Raw genomic sequence first — 17,266 nt, 5'->3', positions numbered from 1 at the left:
CTGTCAAGAAATAATAGCAACACACAAGGTGCCAAAAAAAATACAAAAAAAACCTGAACGGGAATAAAAACAATTTCTGTCAGTTGGTTGGTTGTAACACTCTTCATCTTTTCTAGTTTGTGCTAAATTTGTCACAAAAAGCACAATAAAAGTGCTTTGTTTTTTCCTGGTCTTTGAAGTCCCTCTACATCTCACTCAATTGAGTCTAATTACCATGGTTACGTTCTTTTAAGTGCAACCAGGAAGACACAGCGCCAGTGGATCAAGAAGAGGGCACTACAGTAGAAATAACAGGCCTCCACGTTTGCTTATTTTACGCTATAAATATTTAACAGCTGGCTGGCAGATCTGTGGCACAGTATACTGCAGGAAATGGTAATGGTGGCTTGATCAAACGGGCAGATCTTCTCTTTGTACCTATGTGGAGGGTGAGGAGGGGAGGGGGTCGTCGATGTGGAGGGGGTCTGAAGCGTAGAGTATAAAGTGACCTAGATTTCCAACCACCCAACCACCCACCCAACCACCCAACCAACCAACAGCCATTTCAGGCATCACAGATGATACACTGTATTTTAACCCTGCTATAAGGCCTACATAGAGCCTTCATAAGCCCTACATATGGCCTACATAGAACCTTCATAAGCCCTACATAAGGCTGTCATAGTAATGACATAACAAATGTTGTCAAAGATTTGGTCGTCCTCCAGCAGAGGAGATTTGACGCAAGCTGAAAGCATCACTTGAGCCGCCAAAAAGAACGAGAGAGAGAGAGAGAGTGAGAGGGATACAGAGGGAGAGACAGAGATACTTGTCTGTTTCAGAAGGGCCTTGTTTGAAAGCCAGCCCGGAGAAGCAGAATGCCGGCAGCATTCAGTGTTTGCCTGCCCTGCCCTGCTCTGTGATGTAGTTTGATCTGGCGTTAGCTACCACGGCTAAATATTACATGAGTCTCTTTAGTGCTCTGGTTCTCTGGGTGACTGGGTCGTGAAAGAGGGTGACTGGGTGGTGTAGGGTGGTAACCGGGTGGTGACAGGGTGATGTGGGTGACAGGGTGGTGTCTGGATGGTGACAGTGACAGGGTGGTGACTGGGTGGTGACAGGGTGGTGACTGGGTAGTGACAGGGTGGTGCCTGAGTGGTGACTGGGTGACTGGGTGGTGAAAGGGGATGACTGGGTGGTGTCCGGGTGGTCACAGGGTGATGAGGGTGACAGAGGTGATGGTGGTGACAGGGTAGTGCCTGGGTGGTGCTGGGTGGTGACAGGGTGCTGACAGGGTGGTGACAGTGACAGGCTGGTGACAGGGTGGTGTAGGGTGGTGAAAGGGGGTGACTGGGTGGTGAAAGGGGGTGACTGGGTGGTGAAAGGGGGTGACTGGGTGGTGAAAGGGGGTGACTGGGTGGTGTAGGGTGGTGTCCAGGTGGTGACAAGGGTGATGAGGGTGACTGGGTGTTGACAGGGTAATGATGGTGACTAAGTGGTGACAGGGTGGTGCCTGGGTGGTGTATGGGTGGTGACTGGGTGGTGACAGTGACAGGCTGGTGACAGGGTGGTGTCTGGGTGGCGACAGTGACAGGGTGGCGACAGTGACAGGGTGGTGTCTGGATGGTGACAGTGACAGGGTGGCGACTGGGTGGTGACAGGGTGGTGACAGGGTAGTGTCTGGATGGTGACAGTGACAGGGTGGTGACAGGGTGGTGACAGGGTAGTGTCTGGATGGTGACAGTGGCAGGGTGGTGACTGGGTGGTGACAGGGTGGTGACAGGGTAGTGTCTGGATAGTGACAGTGACAGGGTGGTGACTGGGTGGTGACAGGGTGGTGACTGGGTGGTGACAGGGTGGTGACAGGGTGGATGGGACAGTCCACCACACACAGAGAAGTGTTGTCCTTACACCTGTAGTGTTGTGATGAAGAGCCCCAGCATGCGTCCCAAATGACACCCTATTTCCTATATAGTGCACTACTTTTGACCAGTGTCCGTTTTGGGAGGGAGACCGGTTCTACAGAGAACTATCCATTATCAGCTCCTCTATTTAGGGATCCACATGTAGATAGTACCTGAGAGGTTGTTATGAACATCATCTGGATGACTGCTGGTGTTGTAGTCATACTGTCTGGCTCACAATAACCTGTTTCTAGTTTCCTACATCTGGATGACTGCTGGCGTTCTAGTCATACTGTCTGTCTCACAATAGCCTGTTTCTAGTTTCCTATTGTTCCTCAAAAAAAAGTATGTTCTTCCTGTTTCAACGGATACTTTGAAACAAGCTTTTATTTTGTGTTCAGCAGGAGTTTGTTTGGGAAAGCCCCCTGGCATAAAGTGTCTGAAAAGTGGTAAACGGGTTCTGTCTTTGTGACTTCTGTTTATTCGGACACTTTCAGCCTCCATATTGATCAAGGTTGAAACAAGAGCGTCTGTCTGTCTTTTAGGGAAATAGTTTTTTCTGCCTTTTTGTGCTCTTTGGGTAATGCAGCATGTGTTCCTAAAACCCCTGAAGGGTAATAACCTGAAACGGATTCATCTCTAAAGGAGTCAACTCTACCTCAGGTGGAAAAGTTGGATTTGGTTTGGAGTGTGGAGAAATTACACCAAACTTTCAGCGAAGCTAAATCTGAAAAGCAAATCTAATGCGTACAAGCTAACCAGCTATTGGTCACACAAGAGGATAAGCTCAGTTTAACTCAGATGTTTTCTTATTGTCTTGCTGCAGTGGTTTGGTGACCTGGTAACCCCAGTGTGGTGGGAGGATGTCTGGCTGAAGGAAGGCTTCGCTCACTTCTTTGAGTACGTTGGAACGGACTTCCTCTTTCCCAAATGGAACATGGTAAGATCTTTGTTTTGTTCTAAAGATACTGAAAGATACCTTGTAATTACACTATAACTAATTTAACCACCCAAAATGACTTTACTTCTGATCTTATCTGAGCGTTAGAACAGTTGCTAATGACTCTGTCAGTTGGTACATAGACAAGGAACAGTTCATTATAATGACTCTGTCAGTTGGTACATAGACAAGGAGCAGTTTATTATAATGACTCTGTCAGTTGGTACATAGACAAGGAGCAGTTTATTATAATGACTCTGTCAGTTGGTACATAGACAAGGAGCAGTTTATTATAATGACTCTGTCAGTTGGTACATAGACAAGGAGCAGTTTATTATAATGACTCTGTCAGTTGGTACATAGACAAGGAGCAGTTTATTATAATGACTCTGTCAGTTGGTACATAGACAAGGAACAGTTTATTATAATGACTCTGTCAGTTGGTACATAGACAAGGAACAGTTTATTATAATGACTCTATCAGTTGGTACATAGACAAGGAACAGTTCATTCTAATGACTCTGTCAGTTGGTACATAGACAAGGAACAGTTTATTATAATGACTCTGTCAGTTGGTACATAGACAAGGAACAGTTTATTATAATGACTCTGTCAGTTGGTACATAGACAAGGAGCAGTTTATTATAATGACTCTGTCAGTTGGTACATAGACAAGGAGCAGTTTATTATAATGACTCTGTCAGTTGGTACATAGACAAGGAGCAGTTTATTATAATGACTCTGTCAGTTGGTACATAGACAAGGAGCAGTTCATTCTAATGACTCTGTCAGTTGGTACATAGACAAGGAGCAGTTCATTCTAATGACTCTGTCAGTTGGTACATAGACAAGGAGCAGTTTATTATAATGACTCTGTCAGTTGGTACATAGACAAGGAACAGTTTATTATAATGACTCTGTCAGTTGGTACAAAGACAAGGAACAGTTTATTATAATGACTCTGTCAGTTGGTACAAAGACAAGGAACTGTTCATTCTAATGACTCTGTCAGTTGGTACATAGACAAGGAGCAGTTCATTCTAATGACTCTGTCAGTTGGTACATAGACAAGGAACAGTTTATTCTAATGACTCTGTCAGTTGGTACATAGACAAGGAGCAGTTTATTATAATGACTCTGTCAGTTGGTACATAGACAAGGAGCAGTTTATTATAATGACTCTGTCAGTTGGTACATAGACAAGGAATAGTTTATTATAATGACTCTGTCAGTTGGTACATAGACAAGGAGCAGTTTATTATAATGACTCTGTCAGTTGGTACATAGACAAGGAACAGTTTATTATAATGACTCTGTCAGTTGGTACTTAGACAAGGAACAGTTTATTATAATGACTCTGTCAGTTGGTACATAGACAAGGAGCAGTTTATTATAATGACTCTGTCAGTTGGTACATAGACAAGGAGCAGTTTATTATAATGACTCTGTCAGTTGGTACATAGACAAGGAACAGTTTATTATAATGACTCTGTCAGTTGGTACATAGACAAGGAGCAGTTTATTATAATGACTCTGTCAGTTGGTACATAGACAAGGAGCAGTTTATTATAATGACTCTGTCAGTTGGTACATAGACAAGGAGCAGTTTATTCTAATGACTCTGTCAGTTGGTACATAGACAAGGAGCAGTTTATTCTAATGACTCTGTCAGTTGGTACATAGACAAGGAGCAGTTTATTATAATGACTCTGTCAGTTGGTACATAGACAAGGAGCAGTTTATTATAATGACTCTGTCAGTTGGTACATAGACAAGGAGCAGTTTATTCTAATGACTCTGTCAGTTGGTACATAGACAAGGAGCAGTTTATTATAATGACTCTGTCAGTTGGTACATAGACAAGGAGCAGTTTATTATAATGACTCTGTCAGTTGGTACATAGACAAGGAGCAGTTTATTATAATGACTCTGTCAGTTGGTACATAGACAAGGAACAGTTTATTATAATGACTCTGTCAGTTGGTACATAGACAAGGAGCAGTTCATTCTAATGACTCTGTCAGTTGGTACATAGACAAGGAACAGTTTATTATAATGACTCTGTCAGTTGGTACATAGACAAGGAGCAGTTTATTATAATGACTCTGTCAGTTGGTACATAGACAAGGAGCAGTTCATTCTAATGACTCTGTCAGTTGGTACATAGACAAGGAACAGTTTATTATAATGACTCTGTCAGTTGGTACATAGACAAGGAGCAGTTCATTATAATGACTCTGTCAGTTGGTACATAGACAAGGAGCAGTTTATTCTAATGACTCTGTCAGTTGGTACATAGACAAGGAGCAGTTTATTATAATGACTCTGTCAGTTGGTACATAGACAAGGAGCAGTTCATTCTAATGACTCTGTCAGTTGGTACATAGACAAGGAGCAGTTTATTATAATGACTCTGTCAGTTGGTACATAGACAAGGAACAGTTTATTATAATGACTCTGTCAGTTGGTACATAGACAAGGAGCAGTTCATTCTAATGACTCTGTCAGTTGGTACATAGACAAGGAGCAGTTTATTATAATGACTCTGTCAGTTGGTACATAGACAAGGAGCAGTTTATTCTAATGACTCTGTCAGTTGGTACATAGACAAGGAGCAGTTTATTATAATGACTCTGTCAGTTGGTACATAGACAAGGAGCAGTTTATTATAATGACTCTGTCAGTTGGTACATAGACAAGGAGCAGTTTATTCTAATGACTCTGTCAGTTGGTACATAGACAAGGAGCAGTTTATTATAATGACTCTGTCAGTTGGTACATAGACAAGGAACAGTTTATTATAATGACTCTGTCAGTTGGTACATAGACAAGGAACAGTTTATTATAATGACTCTGTCAGTTGGTACATAGACAAGGAGCAGTTCATTATAATGACTCTGTCAGTTGTTACATAGACAAGGAACAGTTTATTATAATGACTCTGTCAGTTGGTATATAGACAAGGAGCAGTTCATTATAATGACTCTGTCAGTTGGTACATAGACAAGGAGCAGTTTATTATAATGACTCTGTCAGTTGGTACATAGACAAGGAGCAGTTTATTATAATGACTCTGTCAGTTGGTACATAGACAAGGAGCAGTTTATTATAATGACTCTGTCAGTTGGTACATAGACAAGGAGCAGTTTATTATAATGACTCTGTCAGTTGGTACATAGACAAGGAGCAGTTTATTATAATGACTCTGTCAGTTGGTACATAGACAAGGAACAGTTTATTATAATGACTCTGTCAGTTGGTACATAGACAAGGAGCAGTTCATTATAATGACTCTGTCAGTTGGTACATAGACAAGGAACAGTTTATTATAATGACTCTGTCAGTTGGTACATAGACAAGGAGCAGTTTATTATAATGACTCTGTCAGTTGGTACATAGACAAGGAGCAGTTTATTATAATGACTCTGTCAGTTGGTACATAGACAAGGAGCAGTTTATTATAATGACTCTGTCAGTTGGTACATAGACAAGGAGCAGTTTATTATAATGACTCTGTCAGTTGGTACATAGACAAGGAGCAGTTTATTATAATGACTCTGTCAGTTGGTACATAGACAAGGAGCAGTTTATTATAATGACTCTGTCAGTTGGTACATAGACAAGGAGCAGTTCATTCTAATGACTCTGTCAGTTGGTACATAGACAAGGAGCAGTTTATTATAATGACTCTGTCAGTTGGTACATAGACAAGGAGCAGTTTATTATAATGACTCTGTCAGTTGGTACATAGACAAGGAGCAGTTTATTCTCTATTTACCAAACAATATACAATACTGTTATGTAACTGATTAGTCTGTCCATACTGTTTACATCTAGCATGATAAACCACTAACTTCCTGCTTTAACCGTTCCATCTGAAACCCTTCAATTTAAATTAGACCCGTTTTCATTCCTTGTTCAACATCGTTTAGGGGCCGATGCGTTCATGCATCTCTCACTTCCATTAAAATAATCTCTCATAAAGAGTTTGGTGTGTGGAACAAAATGTTGTTTGGTAAATGTCATTTTCAGTTCCCTCCAAGTTTCCAGACAGAGGTGTATTTATGCTGATGTGGAAAACAAAGTTAGTTTTTTATGCATTTCCAGTTTCCAAGGTGTTAAAAACTAAGTGACAGGCCATAAATGTTGCATTGCGGTAGTAATTTACACTGATCTAAACAGTGACAGGCCATAAATGTTGCATTGCGGTAGTAATTTACACTGATCTAAACAGTGACAGGCCATAAATGTTGCATTGCGGTAGTAATTTACACTGATCTAAACAGTGACAGGCCATAAATGTTGCATTGCAGTAGTAATTTACACTGATCTAAACAGTGAGCGCCAAGTCTAGGTCCAAAAGGCTTCTCAACAGCTTCTACCCCCAAGCCATAAGACTCCTTAACAGCTTCTACCCCCAAGCCATAAGACTCCTTAACAGCTTCTACCCCCAAGGCATAAGGCTCCTTAACAGCTTCTACCCCCAAGCCATAAGACTCCTTAACAGCTTCTACCCCCAAGGCATAAGGCTCCTGAACAGCTTCTACCCCCAAGCCATAAGACTCCTTAACAGCTTCTACCCCCAAGCCATAAGACTCCTTAACAGCTTCTACCCCCAAGCCATAAGGCTTCTTAACAGCTTCTACCCCCAAGCCATAAGGCTCCTGAACAGCTTCTACCCCCAAGCCATAAGACTCCTTAACAGCTTATACCCCCAAGCCATAAGACTCCTTAACAGCTTCTACCCCCAAGCCATAAGACTCCTTAACAGCTTCTACCCCCAAGCCATAAGACTCCTGAACAGCTTCTACCCCCAAGCCATAAGACTCCTGAACAGCTTCTACCCCCAAGCCATAAGACTCCTGAACAGCTTCTACCCCCAAGCCATAAGACTCCTGAACAGCTGATCATGGCTACCGGGACTATTTGCAGGGGGACACGTCTTGCACTGCAGGATTTGAGTCCCTGGCGGCGTAGTGTGTTACTGATGGTAAGCTTTGTTACTTTGGTCCCAGCTCTCTGCAGGTCATTCACTAGGTCCCCCCGTGTGGTTCTGGGATTTTTGCTCACCGTTCTTGTGATCATTTTGACCCCACGGTGTGAGATCTTGCGTGGAGCCCCAGATCGAGGGAGATTATCAGTGGTCTTGTATGTCTTCCATTTCCTAATAATTGCTCCCACAGTTGATTTATTCAAACCAAGCTGCTTACCTATTGCAGATTCAGTCTTCCCAGCCTGGTGCAGGTCTACAATTTTGTGTCTGGTGTCCTTTGACAGCTCTTTGGTCTTGGCCATAGTGGAGTTTGGAGTGTGACTGTTTGAGGTTGTGGACAGGTGTCTTTTATACTGATAACAAGTTCAAACAGGTGCCATTAATACAGGTAACGAGTGGAGGACAGAGGAGCCTCTTAAAGAAGAAGTTACAGGTCTGTGAGAGCCAGAAATCTTGCTTGTTTGTAGGTGACCAAATACTTATTTTCCACCATAATTTGCAAATAAATTCATTAAAATCCTACAATGTGATTTTCAGGAAAAAAAATTCTCAATTTGTCTGTCATAGTTGACGTGTACCTATGATGAAAATTACAGGCCTCTTTCATCGTTTTAAGTGGGAGAACTTGCACAATTCGTGGCTGACTAAATACTTTTTTTCCCCACTGTACATATTACCTCAATTACCTCGACTACCCAGTGCCTCTGCACATTGACTCTGTACTGGTACCCCCTGTATATAATATGTATATAGCCTCCCTACTGTTATTACATCGACTAACACATTGACTCTGTACCGGTACCCCCCTATATATAATATGTATATAGCCTCCCTACTGTTATTACCTCCACTAACACATTGACTCTGTACCGGTACCCCCTGTATATAGCCTCCCTACTGTTATTACCTCCACTAACACATTGACTCTGTACCGGTACCCCCTGTATATAGCCTCCCTACTGTTATTACCTCCACTAACACATTGACTCTGTACCGGTACCCCCTGTATATAGCCTCCCTACTGTTATTACCTCCACTAACACATTGACTCTGTACCGGTACCCCCCTGTATATAGCCTCCCTACTGTTATTACCTCCACTAACACATTGACTCTGTACCGGTACCCCCTGTATATAGCCTCCCTACTGTTATTACATCGACTAACACATTGACTCTGTACCGGTACCCCCTGTATATAGCCTCCCTACTGTTATTACATCGACTAACACATTGACTCTGTACCGGTACCCCCTGTATATAGCCTCCCTACTGTTATTACATCGACTAACACATTGACTCTGTACCGGTACCCCCTGTATATAGCCTCCCTACTGTTATTACCTCCACTAACACATTGACTCTGTACCGGTACCCCCTGTATATAGCCTCCCTACTGTTATTACATCGACTAACACATTGACTCTGTACCGGTACTGTCACGGTTTCGGCCGAGGCTGCTCCTCCTCCTTGCTCGGGCAGGCTTCGGCGTTCGTCGTCCCCGGAGTACTAGCTGCCACCGTTGAATGTTATCGATGTTTGTTTGGTTTTGTCTTCCTTGTTCACCTGTTTCCATTTAGTGTTCATTATGTCCCCTATAAGTTTCTCGTTTTGTTTGTAGTTAGTTGTGTGTAATTGTACGCCTGTCTGTTGGGGTTTGTTGGATTTTGCATTCTCGTATTCAAGAGTAGTTACGCACTGTTTGCGCATCTCTTGTATTTAGTGTTTTACGCACGGTCTGCGTATCACTCGCCTCCGTCGTTTGAGGCTCTTTATTTTGTATTTGTCCTTTTCCTGACTAGTAAAGTCTGTTTGGATTAAGCTTCTGTGTCCTGCGCCTGACTCCACCACCACATCGACATCAGTACCACTGACAGGAACCCCCTGTATATAGCCTCACTTCTGTTATGTTGCATTGTGGTAGTAATTTACACTGATCTAAACAGTTACAGGCCATAAATGTTGCATTGTGGTAGTAATTTACACTGATCTAAACAGTGACAGGCCATAAATGTCGCATTGCGGTAGTAATTTACACTGATCTAAACAGTGACAGGCCATAAATGTCGCATTGCAGTAGTCATTTACACTGATCTAAACAGTGACAGGCCATAAATGTCGCATTGTGGTAGTAATTTACTCTGATTTCATCTTAGTAGCGACGGCAGCATTTTAATTGAAAGTCGTACCGTTCCCTGTGGGGGACTCATTGAAGACCCATATCTCACTGCATGGTTACTAGGCCACTTGACATGCAGTGCAACGCACTGGACTGGACTGTACCATCACACAGTACCAATATCGCACTGGACTGGACTGTACCATCACACAGTACCAATATCGCACTGGACTGGACTGTACCATCACAGAGTACCAATATCACACTACTGGACTGGACTGTACCATCACAGAGTACCAATATCGCACTGGACTGGACTGTACCATCACACAGTACCAATATCACACTGGACTGGACTGGACTGTACCATCTCACAGTACCAATATCACACTGGACTGGACTGATACGTACATAACTCATATTCAGCCCATACCCCAGCTAGCTAGCTGACTGATGTTGATACGTACATAACCCATATTCAGCCCATACCCCAGCTAGCTAGCTGACTGATGTTGATATATACATAACTCATATTCAGCCCATACCCCAGCTAGATAGCTGACTGATGTTGATACGTACATAACCCATATTCAGCCCAAACCCCAGCTAGCTAGCTGACTGATATGTGATCTTCACTTCTTGCTGTAATGTAATGCGTATGTTGAGATATTCTACTAAAGCACCATTCACAGGAAAGGCCTAAGAGACCCAATTAATACAAACATGAATATGAACAATTATGCAAATCATACTTTACTCTCCTATAAGCTCTCCGCTGAGCTGTGTCTGTGATTCAATTAGAGATACGTTGTTATGTCTGACAGGTTAATGAAATATAACCCACGTTATGTCTGACAGGTTAATGAAATATAACCCACGTTTGTTCAGCTACAGGTGCGTTGTTATGACAAAGAATTGTGTTGAACATAAATGGAGTTTACAGTGTATAGAAAACAAATAATTGAATGCATTCAGTGGAAATATTATTCATGTGATATTGAATTTGCGACAGTATATTATTAATGAAAATGAACTACCATTGTGATATTTCTTTCATCATGGAATTATGATCACTCTTACCATAGAGATCCTATAAATTATGTGTAATTCTATAGCTGTCTGTGAACCCACTGCTTAACTAAGACATTGCTAAGGCAACCACATCGTTTGGAATATTAAGAGTATCTATGGAAGACACCCCTGTCTATTAATAGCTTAAGGTATCGTCCTACATGGCACCCTCTTCCCCTATATACACCGAGTATACTTATGCAATAAGGCCCGAGGGGGGTGTGGTAAATGGCCAATATAACACGGCTAAGGGCTGTTCTTATGCACAACGCAACGCCTGGACACAGCCCTTAGCCGTGGTATATTGGCCATATATCACAAACCCCACAAGATGCCTTATTGCTATTATAAACTGTTTACAAATGTAATTAGAGCAGTACAAATAAATGTTTTGTCATAGGGTTTTGGTATACGTGATCATTTCCATGCATCATCAATATACCAAACAGCCCAGTGAAACAGTGGCCCATACTTCAAAACTCTCTTTGTTCTAGAACACAACAATCATCACTTCAGTTATTCTCGTCAGTTTCAAGTCTTTGTCCCTTTTGTTGATGTGATGAATTTGATTCAGATACACACAGGGAGACACAGACGAGGCTTCTCTGAGTGTCTCTAGATGCAACAGCTCTGTATGGAAAATAAACACTCATATCAGTTTCTATTCACATTAGATAAGACCGTCATTAGCATGACAAAACGGAACACAATAATATCCCAGTGTTCCAACCATAGATCAGAATGATTCTAGTTCTATAGTTCTAACACCATTGGAAGCCTTTCTCTGACTCTGTGACTGTGCAGGCAGTGTATCGTGATACTGGCTTCCGTATTTAGATGAGTTAAGGTGCAAATTGGCTGATGTCTGACCTCTCTTTTTTTGGAAGGAGGCGTACGATGCCGCCCTCATGCTCTTAAGGAAAGAAAGACAGTGTGACTCATCCATTGGGAAAGTGTCTAAATGAAGAGAACAACATCCTCCTGTCTCTCTCTCTCTCTCTCTCTCTGCTTTGTTAACATGCAGTCCTGTTACACAGAGATAAACAAAGAGGGTGAAAAAGAGAGTTCAGGTATTAATATTCACACATTCATTTTTCTGAAGTTCTCAGAAGTGGACAGTTTTCAGCAAACCCTTTACCCTTCCTGATCAGACATACAAGTCAAAAGTTTGGACACACCATACTCATTCCAGGAATGTTCTTTATTTTTACTATTTTCTACATTGTAGAATAATAGTGAAGACATCGAAACTATGAAATAACACATATGGAATCATGTAGTAACCAAAAAAGTGTTAAACAAATCAAAATATATATTTTATATTTGAGATTCTTCAAAGTAGCCATCCTTTGCCTTGATGACAGCTTTGCACACTCTTGGCATTCTCTCAACCAGCTTCATGAGGTAGTCACCTGGAATGCATTTTAATTAACAGGTGTGCCTTGTTAAAAGTTAATTTGTGGGGGGGGGGGGGGGGGGGGGTATACAGAAGATAGCCCTAAAAGACCAAGTCCATATTATGGAAATTAGCAAAGAGAAATGACAGTCCGTCATTACTTTAATACATGAAGGTCAGTCAATACGGAACATTTCAATAACTTTTACATTTTCTTCAAGTGCAGTCGTAAAAACCATCAAGCACTATGATGAAACTGGCTCTCATGAGGACCGCCACAGGAAAGGAAGAGCCAGAGTTACCTCTTCTGCAGAGTATAAGTTCATTAGAGTTGACTGCACCTCAGATTGTAGCCCAAATAAATACTTCACAGAGTTCAAGTAACAGACAAAATCAACATCAACAACAACTGTTCAGAGGAGACCGCGTGAATCAGGCCTTCATGGCCGAATTGCTGCAAGGAAACCACTACTAAAGGACACTAATAATAAGAAGAGACTTGCTTGGGCCAAGAATCACAAGCAATGGACATTAGACCGGTGGAAATTGGACCTTTAGTCTGGAGTCCAAATTTGAGATTTTTGGTTCCAACCGCCGTGTCTTTGTGAGATGCAGAGTAGGTGAACGGATGATCTCCGCATGTGTGGTTCCCACCGTGAAGCATGGAGGAGGTGTGATGGTGTGGGGGTGCTTTGCTGGTGACACTGTATGTGATTTATTTAGAATTCAAGGCACACTTAACCGGCATGGCTACCACAGCATTCTGCAGCGATATGCCATCCCATCTGGTTTGCGCTTATTGGGACTATCATTTGTTTTTCAACAAGACAATGACACAAAACACACCTCCAGGCTGTGTAAGGGCTATTTGACCAAGAAGGAGAGTGATGGAGTGCTGCATCATATGATCTGGCCTCCACAATCACCCGGCCTCAACCCAATTGAGATGGTTTGGGATGAGTTGGACCACAGAGTGAAGGAAAAGCAGCAAACAAGTGCTCAGCATATGTGGGAACTAATAATAATATAATAATAATAATAATAATATGCCATTTAGCAGATGCTTTTATCCAAAGCGACTTACAGTCATGCGTGCATACATTTTTGTGTATGGGTGGTCCCGGGGATCGAACCCACTACCTTGGCGTTACAAGCGCCGTGCTCTACCAGCTGAGCTACAGAGGACCACAAGACTGTTGGAAAAGCATTCATGAAGCTGGTTGAGAGAATGCCAAGAGTGTGCAAAGCTGTCATCAAGGCAAAGGGTGGCTACTTTGAATAATATATATATTTTGGTTACTACATGATTCCATATGTGTTATTTCATAGTTTTGATGTCTTCACTATTATTCTACAATGTAGAAAATCCAAACTTTTGACTGGTACTGTAGCTCAAAACTAAGTCAGACAGACAAACACAGGGTATCAGCCAAGCGCAGAGCAGTGTAGCCCTTTACACTCGTACCCGTATGCAGGTTTAAAATGGCAGATACCAGACAGTGAAACGCAGTGGGGTATATAGTAACATGACGTCAGAGCTCAGGTTCTCGGCTTCACAGCTCTGACTGACAGCCATTCGGAACTGGAGCACCACGCGCCACAAGACGTTGTGCAATCCCTAACGCTGTAAGATCGTATTTTATAACTTAGCTAGTGATGTTGGCAACAGAACAAGCTTTCAAATGATGCCCACCTGACCCAGATTGCGATTTTATAATGGACTGTTTTTTGGATTGCGTAAACAACAGCAGTAATTGTGTGACGGCGGGGATGCAGGGTTGTGTTCCAAACAAAACAACTACCAGTGTGCTTGCTCTAGTTCCTCAACAGCACAGCAAGGAGAGCTAAAACAAGCACCTTATAGTTGAAGACTCTTCTTTGGGTCATAAAAGTGCATTGAAATTACTTAGGAACTGTGCACACTTTGGAGAGGTGAGTGGCCACTGGGAGACAGCAGTTAGTCCTCTCACTCAAACCCTTGTCATTATTTTTTTTTGTCTTATGTTGCACCCTACCCCACATTTTCCAGGAATTGTCCTATCACGTTACTGAATGTATCCAGAGTATTTTCTGATTTCATTATCAACAAATGCTTCATAAAATCAACAGTGTAATGTTTGGATTCAGTCTCGCGTCAGGTGAACCGTTGTGTCCTCACCTTTAGTCTAATCATTTTACAATTTTCTCCAAACTGTTCCCTTTTCAATTGCTACCATGGTTATGCATATGCTGTTCATATTTCCTCTGTGAGAAACATCTCAATGTAGCCCTATCCATATAGGCCAATTCCCACGAGTGTAAATTGTTAAAAAGGTAATATTGAGGAGTAATGCAACTGGCAGGCTCTGATTGGTGGAGCTGATAAGGAGATATCACTGGGACTCTGAGTTTAGAAGTCTGCCGTTCTGATGACATTGGAGGAGGGATAGTCTTGGAGGGGGATGGACGGAGGGAGGGAGGGAGGGAGGGAGGGAGGGAAGGAGGGAGGGAGGGAGGGAGGGAGGAGGACAGGAGAGGGTGATAGTGGAGGGATGGAGGGAGGATTGGAGGAGGACAGGAGAGGGTGATAGTGGGGGGATGGAGGGAGGATTGGAGGAGGACAGGAGAGGGTGATAGTGGGGGGATGGAGGGAGGGAGGAGGACAGGAGAGGGTGATAGTGGAGGGATGGAGGGAGGATTGGAGGAGGACAGGAGAGGGTGATAGTGGAGGGATGGAGGGAGGATTGGAGGAGGACAGGAGAGGGTGATAGTGGAGGGATGGAGGGAGGGAGGAGGACAGGAGAGGGTGATAGTGGGGGGATGGAGGGAGGATTGGAGGAGGACAGGAGAGGGTGATAGTGGAGGGATGGAGGGAGGATTGGAGGAGGACAGGAGAGGGTGATAGTGGAGGGATGGAGGGAGGATTGGAGGAGGACAGGAGAGGGTGATAGTGGGGGGATGGAGGGAGGATTGGAGGAGGACAGGAGAGGGTGATAGTGGGGGGATGGAGGGAGGATTGGAGGAGGACAGGAGAGGGTGATAGTGGAGGGATGGAGGGAGGATTGGAGGAGGACAGGAGAGGGTGATAGTGGAGGGATGGAGGGAGGATTGGAGGAGGACAGGAGAGGGTGATTTTATTTAGTTATTTTAACCCTTATTTTACCAGGTAAGTTGACTGAGAACACGTTCTTATTTACAGCAACGTCCTGGGGAATAGTTACAGGGGAGAGGAGGGGGATGAATGAGCCAATTGGAAGCTGGGGATGATTAGGTGGCCATGATGGTATGAGGGCCAGATTGGGAATTTAGCCAGGACACCGGGGTTAACACCCCTAGTCTTACGATAAGTGCCATGGGATCTTTAGAGTGTCAGGTGACCCGTTTAACATCCCATCCAAAAGACAATGTCCCCAATCACCTCCACTATCACCCTCGCTCCGTTTCTCTCTCTGTTTCTCTCTCTCTGTTTCTCTCTCTCGCTCTCTCTCTCTCTCTGTTTCTCCCTCTCTCTCTCTGTTTCTCTCTCTGTCTCTCTCTCTCTCTCTCTCTCTCTCTCTCTCTCTCTCTCTCTCTCTCTCTCTCGCTCTCTCTCTCTCTCTCTCTCTCTCTCTCTCTCTCTCTCTCTCTCTCTCTCTCTCTCTCTCTCTCTCTCTCTCTCTCTCTCTCTCTCTCTCTCTCTCTCTCTCTCTCTCTCTGTCTCTCTCTCTGTCTCTCTCTCTGTTTCTCTCTCTGCTAGACCGCCTGCTGAGGAATGCCACATAAGAAGGAAGGAACTGGCTGTGTCTCAAATGACACCCTGTTCCTTTTTACTTTTGACAGATCTGATCTTCCTGAGGTGTAAGACCTGTGCAGTCGGAGGTGCAGGCAGCTGCTGTGTGTGTGTGTATGTGTGTGTGTGTGTGTGTGTGTGTGTGTGTGTGTGTGTGTGTGTGTGTGTGTGTGTGTGTGTGTGTGTGTGTGCCAAACACTTCCAGGCACAGACCCGACCGCCCAGCGACCCAGTGCTGAGGTAGCAGTCTTAATACAGTGGCAGGGCAGAGAGAGAGAATAACCCAAATGAAATATGATCAGGACTAAAGCTCATGTTGAGAACACATATGGGCCAGATGGAGAGTTCTGTTAACTCATTTCATAGAGCAGTTATGTGACATTCGTGACATCCGCACTTCCTTAGCTGGTCAACACTGTCCCTCTCTATCTTGTTCTCTCTTGTTCTCTCTCTCTCTCTCTCTCTCTCTCTATCTCTCTCTCTCGCTCTCTCTCTCTCTCTCTCTCTCTCTCCTTCCTCTCTCTCTTGCTCTCTCTCTCTCTATATATATATATATATATCTCTCTCTCTCCCTCTCTCTCTCTCTCTCTCTCTCTCTCTCTCTCTCTCTCTCTCTCTCTCTCTCTCTCTCTCTCTCTCTCTCTCTCTCTCTTGCTCTCTCTCTCTCTCTATATAGATATATATCTCTCTCCCTCCCTCTCTCTCCCTCTCTTTCTCTCTCATTCCTTCCTTCCTTCCCTCCCTCCCTCCTCCCTCCCTCCTCCATGTCTTTCTCTGTGACAGATGATATAATGTCAGTGCTTTATTCTTTGTGTACAGCCAGATAGAGTTGACTGAGCTAGAGGGTCCAGACCATATCGAGACGCTGCACTCTGCACTCCAGACGCTGCTAGTAGCATGTAGATTTGTAAATCGAGGGTGTCCTTCTATTGACACGCTTGTTGAATTATCCAATAGAACGACAATAATTAATGAGGCAGTCTAGACAGTACAGGTGAGTGCAGGTAGGCCTAGACAGAGCCACTGTTTTGGTGGTTCCACCCCTTTTTGTTAATTATTTCATATATGCAAATATACCCTGTGTATTTATGCAAATGAGGCAAATATAATTGTCTTTA

The 17,266-nt window shown here is 43.4% G+C and overlaps 1 protein-coding gene across 1 annotated transcript in view; it reads left to right on the top strand.

Moving 5' to 3' along the window:
• Positions 1-17,266, top strand: part of LOC311123356 (thyrotropin-releasing hormone-degrading ectoenzyme-like) — a gene marked incomplete at both ends in the record, with an annotated part of 68,914 nt that overhangs the window by 30,953 nt on the left and 20,695 nt on the right. Inside the window, one exon of the mRNA XM_084197626.1 lies at positions 2,710-2,823. Within this exon, the coding sequence (XP_084053752.1) occupies positions 2,710-2,823 (114 nt within the window). The remainder of the gene's footprint in view (positions 1-2,709; positions 2,824-17,266) is intronic.

This window comes from Coregonus lavaretus, assembly GCF_964263955.1.
Source record: "Coregonus lavaretus genome assembly, contig: HAP1_SCAFFOLD_2477, whole genome shotgun sequence".
In the NCBI taxonomy this organism is placed as follows: domain Eukaryota; kingdom Metazoa; phylum Chordata; class Actinopteri; order Salmoniformes; family Salmonidae; genus Coregonus; species Coregonus lavaretus.
This window is presented reverse-complemented; position numbering and strand designations above follow the sequence as displayed.